The 12472-nt window shown below is 45.7% G+C and overlaps 1 protein-coding gene across 1 annotated transcript in view; it reads right to left on the bottom strand.

Moving 5' to 3' along the window:
• Positions 1-9308, bottom strand: part of LOC119390922 (agrin) — a 43380-nt gene extending 34072 nt beyond the window's left edge. Inside the window, exon 1 of the mRNA XM_037658634.1 lies at positions 9041-9308. Within this exon, the coding sequence (XP_037514562.1) occupies positions 9041-9273 (233 nt within the window). The 5' untranslated portion in view covers positions 9274-9308. The remainder of the gene's footprint in view (positions 1-9040) is intronic.
• Between the last annotated feature and the right edge of the window lie 3164 nt (positions 9309-12472).

Below are 12472 nucleotides of genomic sequence, written 5' to 3'. Positions count from 1 at the left end.
GGGTTTTAATAACTAAATGGCAGCGCTCATGACATTTTGTTGCAACATTTCGATGAATAAAAACCAAAATAAGGCTTCTTTTTGCACCTTGCACTGCTTGCGACCTGTATTGCGGCATTTAAAAATCAGGAAGACGCCTTAGCACTTTTGATGACGTTGTGATTGCCAAAGATATATAATGACCAATTGCCGGACGTGTGGTTGTTGTCGTAGAAACATTTATTTGAGCCGATAAAAATAAAATATAGGCGTGTGGCCTGTTCAGAAAGGTGCGAGCGACCTGTCATCTTAACTCCTCTCATCTTTCTCCTGCTCTAGCCCGGGAGATCAGGCGAGTCTCGAGTTGAGAGCTGGTCAGCCCGCACTCCCACTGCTCCGGGCTGGGACCATTTCATTAATGTCGTTATCCTTTTTCTTTGCATCTTTTCATCGTTCGGTCGCTACGACTCGGCACGTACCCGTGTTCGCATCGCCAAGCAAAGAGGGCTATGGAGAAGAACGTATTTTGCTACACCCTTAATTGCTACTACCGTAATATCATGCTAAAATTAGTCATGTAGGCCTGAGTACATGTTTTTTAGAAGTCGAAGGCCACGAGGCATTCTCTAGGTCCACCTTTAGTTAGCGAGAGCCAAGGGTAGGCGCGGTGTAAAAGTGTGAGCGATCTGCCATTTTGTAAAAGAGAAACCAAGGCGCAAGTGAGTGTACAAACAAATGCATTATCCCAGCAGATACCGAAGCGTGAAACAAATTACCCCTGCGCGTTGGTTCCCATTGAGACCCCCACACGAAAATGGCGAATACTCTATGCACAGCCTGATCTTTATCTCGCGAGCAGTTTAGTACCTGACAGACGTAAATAACCTTTGCGACAAGGAAGACATTGCATACCTGCGCACAGGCGAACACAGAAAGTTGTAGTAGCACAGCTATTCGGCCTAGTTGGAAACGGTTCATCTTTGAAAAGCGCGAAAGAAACACAGGGACCAAGAAGAGATACACACCGGACAAGCGCTTTCTAACAACTAGTATTATTAGTGTAACACATCCTTCCATTTCCATATCTGACAAAGAGACATCACTATTATCTGCCTTTTTGTGACTGCTTAGCCATTTCGCGAGTGTCACTATGTGCTCTGATATGTTGATGCACCTTGCGCAGTTCTGTTAGGAGAAGTCTGAGTTTTTCTTTAAGAAAACTAGTTCTTAGAAAGCGCTTGTCCTGTGTGTATCTCTTCTTAGTCCGTGTTTCTTTCGCGCTTCTCAAGGAAGAAAGCTCTCCTCACCCTATCCATTTGGGAGGCGCGCTTGACAAGCGTGATTGTTGGCGAGCAGTGCGGCCCAGTGTTCCGTATTTGATGCAAAGGCACAAGGCAAAGTGCCCGAGCGGTACACTGTTCCAACTAATACCAGCAGATCTAGAGGGCTTTGTTCCCCATTAACTAAATCTCAGTTTTCTCCATATGCACGACCGCTCCAGACGCTTGGCAAAACTGCTTAGTCTTCTTGAACACCACTTTTATCAGCAGAAAAAAGACGCTATGTCGTCATTTTAGCATTAACACATTTAAGCTTAAACAATATTGAAACATCACCATTCGTTCAAACATGCTGACCATGCAAGTACTATAGGTAGCGGGTATAGGCGTGCGCACGGGGCGGAGGGGGGGGGGGGGGGCGGCCGCGCCCCTATTCACCTAAGAGGGGGGCGGAAAGTCAGTCCCACACATTGACATAGTTGGGAGGGGGGGGGCGATGCGACAAACCTTCGCCCCCTCCTCCCCCCCCCCCCCCCCCCCCTGCAGAGGAACCCTGCGCACGCCTATGGTAGCAAGAGAACTGCCCTATGGGAATTAGTAGGGTGGTTGTACTGCACGAAATATGTCACCAAACTACTATCCCTCGAACTTGGTAACATTTTTTGCGTACTTTTGCAGTTCGTAATGCATTTGACGACATCAGCTTTATGGGGCGTTCATTCTTAACTCGATAAAACTATCAAGACGCCTTTCATACGTTGAGGAATTACAGGAATGGAATTGAACTGCCTGGCCATTCCCGGAGTGGGAATAAATAGGCTAAGTTTTTTCATTCCGAGGAATTGCGAGGAATGGAATTGCGGTAAGTTCTAATTCCCCGGAATGGAATTGGAATGGAATGGAGGCGCCCATTCCGCAACACTGGTCGGGACACGCGGTTGCTCCATTAACCACAAAGTTAGGTTCGTGTCGTGCAGGGCCAACGTCGTCTATTGCATCCATCTGTCATGTGGTCGTGTCTACGTCGGCCAGACAGGCCGATGTTTAAACATATGTCTAAGAGAGCATCGGTCCTCCTTGCAGGGGAGACCCCTAACGCACTTGGCCACGCTGAGTGCCTGCGAAGAGCAATTCCCCGCGACGGAGATCTTGTTTAAACACCACGATCGCACGACACGAGAACTTGCTGAGGCTTTCCATATTAACACGAGGGCATCTTTGTGCGTTAGTCATCCTTCTTTTGCCATATCGGAAAAGGAAGTGATACCACTCAAGGAAAGGGGGTAGCCTGTTTGGGGGAGGGGTTCGGGGAGGTGTGTTCTTGTTCTGGTTTCTTGCCTTTTGCCTTGCCCACGATGCGCATGCGCGGGAATTAGTCGAGCGTCAAGTTTAGATATATATCTTCTGTTCAAGCAATAAAGCTTTCATTTGTGAGCAAGCGCTTGTGGAGCTCACTTTCTTGCCTTTGTCTTGCCCCGCCACGGTGGTCTAGTGGTTATGGCGCTGGACTGTTGACCCGAAGGTCGCGGGATCGAATCCCGGCCGCGGCGGCTGCATTTTCGATGAAGGCGAAAATGTTTGAGGCCCGTGTACTTAGATTTAGGTGCACGTTAAAGAACCCCAGGTGGTCGAAATTTCCGGAGTCCTTCACTACGGCGTCTCTCATAATCATATTTTCGTTTTGGGACGTTAAACTCCAGATATTATTATTGCCTTCGTCTTTTTTTTTTTTTGCGCTACTGTTACGCCAGTATGAATCGTCTAATCTGTTTCGACGATGTTGATAAAATGGTCCAGTGAATGCCTTGATTTATCTGAACACAAGTGTGTGTACTTATACCACCACACATGGCTAACTCCGGATACAGCTGTTGTGCGTATCACGATCATGACTCATTTAATAATTCTTTTTCTAAGTTAAATAGCAATAAGTTCATGTCAATTATGCATCTAAACGTACGAAGTATTAAAAACAAAGATGGCCTAAGTGAATTGCTTGGAATTCTGAACACTAGTTTTGATGCGTTGATGTTTACTGAGACATGGCTAACGCACAGCCACCCAATTAGAAGGGTACGCACACCAAGGCGTAACACGCGCTAGTGGGCGTGGCGGCGTCGTCGCTATGCATCTTAGAAAACCTCACCAGTACGAGGTCATTTCAGATTTTGACCACTACTAATAAAGATGCAGAATATCTTACTGTATGTGTGAAATCATTTTATGTATGTGTGATATATAGGCCTCCAAACGGAAATAAGACCCCATTTTTTGAATTCACCGAAGAACTACTAAATTACCTAAATAACACTGGTTCAAAGTTCCTTATCATGGGCGACTTGAATATTAACATGCTAGTAAAGGAACTAATGCGCGAGAACTTAAGAGGATCATAAATGCTTATGGCTGTGAACATTTTATAAATCTAGCCAATCGCATTACGGGGAATAGCGCAACGTTGTTAGATGCCATCTCGAATGTGCAGGCCCAAGTACTTATGCTGCTCTCTTGTAAGTGGACATAAGTGATCTTCTACCTACGTTTTGTTTCTCGCCCATGACGAATGATAAAAGCATAAAAATGGGCGCGTGTTCATATCGAGATTTCAGCCCGAATTCTTTAGCACAATTCCGCTCGCTTATCGAGAAGACAAACTGGGAACCGATTTTCACGCAAAGCGGTGTAAATCAAGCATATAACGATTTCTGTGCTAGTTTCATGTAATGTTACGAGCTGTCCTTTCCTAAAAAGACAACTAAACGTACTTCCAAGATTAATACTAGGAAGCCATAGATCACGTGCCTACTTTTAAACAAGATTGCCGTTAAAAATAACATCTGTCACTCTTTCGTTAAGACAGGTGACCAACAGAAATTTGCTGAGCTTAAAAGATACCGAAACAAGCTTAACGCAGAACTTAAATATGCAAAAATATGTTACTATGAGAATTTGTTCTCCCGGGTATGAAACGACAAAAGGAAGTTCTGGCAGGCCGTTAACAATTTCGCTCAAAGAAAGAATGACGCAGAGCCCATAGCGGTAAATACAACACAAGGTATCCTAAATGATGTGTAAGCTGCTACTGTGCTAAACCGCCAATTCATTCGTAGCGGAGAGTACACGCCGACCGTGCACAATGAACGCCCAAGCGTATACATGCATATAAAAAAAGCATCACCATTAATTCTATTTTGTTGTCACCAACTACGCGGCACGAAGTGTCCGACATCATACGTAACCTAAAGAATAACGTTGCTGCAGGGTACGATGACATCAAACTAACTGCCGCGAAACACGTTTGCAGCCCTTTAGCACATGTCGCTAATTGTATACTCGAACATGGTGTGTTACCAGAAGCACTCAAGGTGTCTAGAGTGTGCCTAGTGCACAAAGGTGGCACAGATTACACTTTGAACAATTACCAACCCATATCGGTGTTTCCGGTGATGTCAAAAATCTTTGAGAGAATTGTCAATGTGCGCATTGATAGTTTTCTCAGACACTAATCTATCGTGTCCGATGCGTAATATGGGTTTAGAAAGAAAAGATCCTGCGAAGAAGCGTTACTGACCATTAAAAATGAAATAATAAATAACAATGAACAAAGATTATACACCGTTGGTTTCTTTTTAGATTTAAGAAAAGCTTTTGATTCTGTAAACCACGCCATTTTGTTGACTAAGATTTATGAATATGGGATAAGAAGGAGATCACATGACTTAATTCGAAGTTATTTACAATACAGGCATCAGTATGTATCGATAAGAAGGAGATCACATGATTTAATTCGAAGTTATTTACAATAGAGGCATCAGTACGTATCGATTAACAATTCCAAATCTCCGAAATTAAAGACACTATAAGCTGTCCCACAAGGGTCTGTACCCTTGTTGTTCAACCTATACATTAATGATCTTTCTTACATACCACATTTTCAAAGTTTAATTATGTATGCTGATGACACAAATGTGTTTTTTGCATGAAAGTCATTACAAGCGTTGCAGATTTCCATAAATTATTACCTAAAATTGCTCATACCATGGTTACACGACAACAAGCTGCAACTTAACAAAACGAAATATCAAATTTTTGCGCCTATTAACAAACCGATAAGCTTTAAGTTAACAATGTTGTTTCAAGATGTGCAAATAGAACAAGTAGAAGCTCATCAGTTTTGCGTATCTGGTTTAGATGTGACATGTTGTGGGAGACGCATGTAGATAAATTGTCTGCCGAACTTAGTAAAATCACGGGATGCTTTAACAGAATCTGGGACTTGATTCCACTTTGGCTCAAAAAGGTGCTATATTACTCCATGTTATATTGCCGACTTACATATTGCTTGCTTGTTTGGGGCACGACATACTCAAAAAGCTATCAACAATTGACAATATTACAGAATCCTAATATAATAATATCTGGGGTTTAACGTCCCAAAACCACGATATGATTATGAGAGACGCTGTAGTGGAGGGCTCCGGAAATTTCAACCACCTGGGGTTCTCTAACGTGCAGCTAAATCTAAGTACACGGGCTTGACAGTCCTTAGGCGCTTCGAAAACTACAGCGGTAGACTTCAAGATTTACGAACGCATGATTTATTCATTAAACACACTATGCTAAAAGCTAACCAGATATACTATTATAGGCTATTTCAACATATAAAAACTAACACACTGTATACAGCTACATCATCCGATTCAAAATGTCACTATTCCCTACGCAATGATACTAGGGTAATTCCCAAGTTCAGAACATTTTATGGTGACAGCACGTAAACTGCCCGGTTCCTCAATTATTAAATCGCCTAAGTTCAATTGATTTCAGTACTTTGTCGAAACAATCTATCAGAATGTATATTATAGAGCATGAAATGGGATGCGCATGATGTGTATATATTTTAGCATTAATTTGTGTCATACTTTTATGGTTTGTTTCGAATTGACTAATTCAATTCATCTCGTTTCCTTCATTATTTTCTATCCCAAACACGGAAAATGCAATCTAGAGATTCTCAATAAATCTGTTTAACTATTGTATAATGCACGCATTACTTTGTATTTCTTGCTATTGATTCTGATTGAATTAGGTTATGTGTGGGTTTTCTTTCGGTTTTTTCATCATTGTGTTAATTTCTATACTGCTCATGTGACATTAATTTGATATGAAGTGCATGATGTATTAACATTTGTACCACTGAGTGCCTACAGGAGCCCTTTGTCAGGCCTTTGTAACCTTTTGCTTCTTGTTTCTCCAATGGAAGCAAAAAAATTGGGGGACCCTTAAGCTTCGCCTTTAACAGTTGAACGCGATAGCGAAATCCGGCCCCTAGTGCGCACTTCAACCACTAAGTGCATACTTATTAATGTGTATTGTTACACACACACACGCACGCACGCGCGCGAATTTTACAGGCTTTCGATCTAAAGCAAGAGTCGCATGGCCTCCAAGATATACGCCGCGCGCCGGCCCTCTCGGATGCCATGAAAAGTCGAGACATATTTCTCACAATGCCTCACAGATGGCAGCACATTATCTAGCGTTTGCTGCGTTGGCTTGATATGTTTTCCTCTAGATGGACATAGTTGTCCATTTTTAGAGCTGTTTGAAAGTTCGTGTGTGTATTTAGCGGCGATGGCTGCACTATCCCGGCGTTTTTCGACGTAGTTTGATGGCCTCGCGAATGCGCCTACCGTATGGGCTCCTTTTCGTCGTGACACCTGCCGAACAAAATGCGTCGAGACTCCTTTCACTACATGACATATATCTAGTGTTTTTGTCCGAAGCAGCTGCAAGCAACATCGTGGCTTTGTGGTAAGACACCTGCTTGCCACGCGAACGGCCCGGGTTCGATCCTCATTGGGACCGAAGATTTTATCGTTTATTTTATTTGCTACTTTCTCGATTTTTCGCTCACGGATGATTTTCCGCTCACAACCAACGGTGCCGACGCCGACAGCGGAATTTCTGCGACACGAGCTCTCTAACGCTACCGCGTTAAAAACCTTCAACGCAGCAGGCTGATTCATGAGCATGTTTTGACGGGCAAAGTGGAGCGCTCGTTTGTTAATCTTACAGACAGGTCACGCGGCCCGTATTGTCGATACCGCAATCGGCATCTCGCTTATAGTTTCGCTTTTCCGTTTTCATTCTGCAATACGCGACCTTTATTTGACAGCATCTCAGTCCCGCCGGCGTTTCCGGCATTAGTGAAAGTTCGTTGTGCCGTCGAAGGACGTGGTTCAGAGACCGCGTACGTGTAAACCCTGGTGCTATATAAGCACGGCCAAAGGTTTCACGAAAAACCACGCGAGACGCTACTTACTGCAATTTAATTTTTCTGCTTTTTAAGAGCGCCTCTTGCATGTGATTGAGTTGCATTCGAACATAGAAGACACATACCCGTAGGGTAAATTTAAAAGACTCAGCGCGAAGTCACTGGTAGGATACGCGGCACTGGAAAAAGGCGGAATTTTCGCCAGTTCGAGCCGCTCCATTAGTGGCGTTATGGGGTTATATATGTGCATTTAAACCTAGGAGTGTTAGTCAGCGCGGATCGCAGCCATGGCGGCGAGACTAACACTCCTATATGTAACCCCATAAAAGTGGACGGGGGGATGACCGCCGCCGTAGCTCAGTGGTAGAGCATCGGACGCGTTATTCGAAGGTCGCAGATTTGGTCCCTGCCGGCGGCAAGTTATCTTTTCGTTCACTTTACTTTCTTCACATTTGTATCCTAATTGCTACAAATAACACCCCCTATACTTTCCTTGGCATTATTGTCTGTTAGTTCTCATTAATATTGTGTCTAAAAAAGAAAAACGAGCCCTTTAAAGTCATCTTCTTTCCTTCCACCTTTTTCTTTAACGTGTACAAGTTTTTGTTTCCCTTACTATGCCCAAGACGACCTGCAAACAGTCACTGTATCCATGGATCGCTGCGACATTTGACATAAGCGATATAGCTCTTAGAATATAGCCAATTAATGGTTGAAGATGCGTAGATATCTAAGTAAAGAAGAAAGCCAAAGAAGGTAGAGCAGGGAATCATTAGTGGAATGATAGGATGGTTTCAAGACAAATCTCAAAGGCAGCCCACGCAACGCGGACTAGTCGGTTCTCGAAGCGACGAAGGCGTGCTCATGTAAGAAAGACAGACCGCCGCGAGACACGCTTTCGTGCACTACGTGGTGACAGACGCACTCACACACACTCCCAATTAAACGTAATCGCGTGGGTCGCACAAGGTAATTAAAATTTGTGTCCGGAGAAGTTGCACATGAAAGTGGTGGTGACGCGTAACGGTGCTCTTTTAGGTGGCACTACGGTGCGTCCATGCATTTCATATGGAGGCGGCAATGACACAATGTAAATGTATGAACGGCTAAAGCCTGCTTTATGCAAGAAACCCATTTACAGATCTATCAAGTACCGCACTTGGAACGAATATCGCACTGTATAGCAAATATCGCTCGATTGATCGACAATTAGACTGACATTTAGATCTAAGTCTTACAGTTGTCAGCGTACGCGGTTTCTAAAGCAGCGACGGCTGTGTCAGCATCGATGAGCAAATTAAGGTTCTTGGACCTGCTTCCAATAAGGGTTCCTCGATTCAGAGCAGAGTACATATACCCTCCAGCCAGGGCTCGCTTGGGGTATGTGCAAGGAGCCCGCATCTCACTTTGGCGGGCGTGGTGACGCGTATCTTTAGTAGTGACAGACCTACCGTGCCTTCCGGTAACGGCGCGTGAGGTTACGTTACGTAGCGGGTAGACTCACCCTGTCCGCTCCATCTCCTCGTCGCTGGTCGGCTGTCTCCTCCAAAACGGGTGCTGTCGCCCGATCGGTGCCGCCCACTCGGCGACGTACGAGCACGTCGGGGCGCGTAGGGGCATCCCAAAAGCAGCCGCCAAGCGTGGGTGCCCAACAGGTTCCTCGTCGGCAACGGTCGCCCCGCTACGGGCCTCCTCCACCGCCGGCCGAGCCGGCGGCGGCACAGTTGCAGCCGTCATCGAACACCCCCTGCGCAAGTTTACGTTTGCGTGCGCTCAGGCGGTCTGCGGTGCTTGCTTGCCTGCCCCCTCCCCCCGAATGACTCGCCCTCGCCGGCTGTCCAAGTGCACTCGACGGGCATGGACTCGCGCCACTTCCGCGCCTGGCTTTGCAATTTTGCATTGTTGTTCAGACGTGTGTTTCCGGCTTGACATACGCCTTCTTCGTATATTGCCTTAGTGTAATCCGTGAATTTCAGCCACATCATCCCAGTGGCGTAAATCCAGAAAAACCACAAGGGGCGACACACATCTTACTGTGGCGGCCATTTTTTGTAGACATACAGGCTTTGTTTTTATTTATATAAAAATTAATATCATGCTTAGTTTAACTTTAAAAAAACTACCATAGGTACACACCTCTCATAATTACACTGTGCGATTGAGTCTTCTCAGAATCCGGCCGAACGGCAGTTGCAATGTCCACACACTGCTTACACATGAGAGCTGTATTGAACACATGTACACACTGCAAAGTAAACAGATGTTAAAAAGGCTGAATCAGAAATATTCTGCACAACATGAGTAATGGCCACCTAGGAGATCACGATATGCATTCGACTGGCGTCCTTAAGGCTTCCTATAGGTATTCACATATTTTAGAGGGTCCATAAACGAGAGCACGGCTCTTACACGCACTGCAAAAGTTTTTCATCAATTCTCAAAACATTATAAGGTTAGAATGTCTTGAACGAAAGAAGGTAAATTTGAAATGCTCGTTTTTCTTTGCTACACACTACATTAATTAGAACTTGAATTATAATTAGAAGCCAAGGAATGTATAGGGGATGTTATTTATAGTAATTACGATGTAAATGTGGAGAAAGTAAAGCGGGCTAAAAGATGACTTGCTGCCAGAAGGGACCGAACCTGCGACCTTCGAATAACGCGTCCGATACTGCACCACTGAGTTACGGCGGCGGGCATCCTCCCTTCCACTTTCTGGGGTATATATGTGCATTTAAAACCTAGGAGTGTTAATCAGCGCCGCTAGTAGCCGTGACGGTGAGTGTGAACACTCTTTTTCTGCCTGCTGGCATCACGAAGCATGTGATCTTTTTACGAGCAGACCCTCGCTATGAATGAACGAAAGGAGGGGAATTTGACATGAGGAGCATATGCCTTGAGGAATACATGTCTTGACAGATGTCATCATCATCATCATCAGCCTGTCTACGCCCACTGCAGGGCAAAGGCCTCTCCCATGTTCCGCCAATCTACCCGGCCCTGTGTTTTCTGCTGCCGCGTTATACCTACTGCAGAGAAGCACTGGAACGCTGTAATGGGCTGTCCTCTCGAGCGCCTTCTAGTGGGCCAGAGGCTCCGGAACCGGCGGGGGGGGGGGGGCAGTGGGGGCATGCCCCCACACTCAAAGCTGCTCCTCCCCCCTCCCCTCGCTTTTTTTCCTCTCCTGGTACCAACCGTGTGGCTGAGACCCCTTTTGACTAGCTAGTGTGATCTCTTCCTTCAACAAACGAAACAAAATCTTCTGGAAGCCTGTGACTTCTGACACTCTATTTGTCGGTGATTTTTCTACGTAAAAAGCACTGCCTGTTTTCGTCTGGTTCAACGTATCTTCTGTCCTGAAGTGGTGCTCAAGGAGGTAAAGGCCGGTACTCTATTTTGCAGCTCTTGCAGGAGCACGTCTAAGCGCCACGACTCTAGGATGCCTCTCGTTCTCTCCCTTTTTCAATGCTCCAAGCCAAGCCTATGAAAAGCAATCAATGATAAGAGGTCGGTGTAAGCTTGTTCACACGTGAGCACGATTTTAACCATGAACCTATCCAGAAACCTTTTTCTGGGGGCTCTGACCTCCCTTTATCTCTGTTCTTTCGTGTGTTTGTATGCGCGCGCGTACAATACACATACAAAATGCGATAATTTTTTTTTTTTGGGGGGGGGGGGGTTGAACTCCGCTAATCCTTCTACTTCGCCACTGAAGTCGTCGCTTGAAATGTTCGTTTTCTTCCTGTTCGGCCCATACCACCTTCACTCCTCCACACATAATGACCACAGTGAAAATCAGATAGGCAAAAGCGCGGCCCATGGTCTTGTCGCTGAAGGGCTGCGATCGCCAGGGGCTCCGGAACCGGGGTGGGCGGGGGGGGGGGGGGGGGGGGGGGAGGGGCGGTGGCGGTGGCGGCCTTCGCCGCCACAAGTTCAAAACCAGTGGGGGCGCGCCGCCACACTCAAGGTAACAACCCCCCCACCCCTCTTTCGCCTTCTTTTTCCCTGGTACCACCCGTGAGGCTAGAAACTCCTTTGACTAGTTAAATGGTGCTCCGTTCCTAAACGATACAAAACCTTCTGGAAGCCTGTGACTTCTGACACTATATTTGTCGGTGCTTTGTCTGCGTGAACAGCACTGCCTGTTTTCGTCTGGTTCAACGTATCTTCCGTCCTGAAGTGTTTCTGCAGGAGGTAAATGCTGGCGCTCTATTCTGCAGCCCATGCAGGAGCACGTCTCAGCGCCATGACTTTAGGATGCATCTCGTTCTCTCCATCTTTCCTTGCTCCTATCCAAGCGCATGAAACGCAATAAGATAAAAAGGTAGGTGTGAGCTTGTTCCCTCTTAAGCACGATTTTAACATTTAACTTGCCCAGGGGCGTAGCCATAAATTTTTTCTGGGGGGTCTGACCTCCCTTTATCTATGTTCTTGCGTGTGTTTGTAGGGGTGCGCGTATATAGGCACATAAAATTATAATAATTTCGGGGTGGTGTGGGGTTGAACATCTCAAACCTCCTACTAGCTTTGCCACTGAACTCATCGCTTGAAATGTTCGTATTCTTCCGGTTCGGCCCATAACACCTTGGTTCTTCCGCACATAATGACTGCAGGGAAAATCGGAAAGGGCAATCGCGGCCCACAGTTTTGTTGCTGAAAGGTTGCGATCTAGAAGCTCAGGCGTGTCAGCCTCCAAGAACACGGCGAGCTTTGATGGGCAGACGCCGGGGCAAACTAACGATTTAAAAAAAAAAGAAAAATTAAGCATAGGTTTCCCTTATTTTTGCATTTTTTTTCTAACCAGTAACTCGTTCACAGACTGCTTTTTTCTATCAAAGTGCGTTCCCCCCTCCTCATTTTTCTCTGTGGATCGGTACCCGACGACGTGTTCCCAGATCAGTGTGAGTAGGACGGGCGATGACTATATGACGTT

Source organism: Rhipicephalus sanguineus, chromosome 4 (assembly GCF_013339695.2).
Source record: "Rhipicephalus sanguineus isolate Rsan-2018 chromosome 4, BIME_Rsan_1.4, whole genome shotgun sequence".
NCBI lineage: Eukaryota > Metazoa > Arthropoda > Arachnida > Ixodida > Ixodidae > Rhipicephalus > Rhipicephalus sanguineus.
The sequence above is the reverse complement of the archived record's forward strand: the minus strand, read 5'-3'. Positions and strand labels throughout refer to the sequence as shown.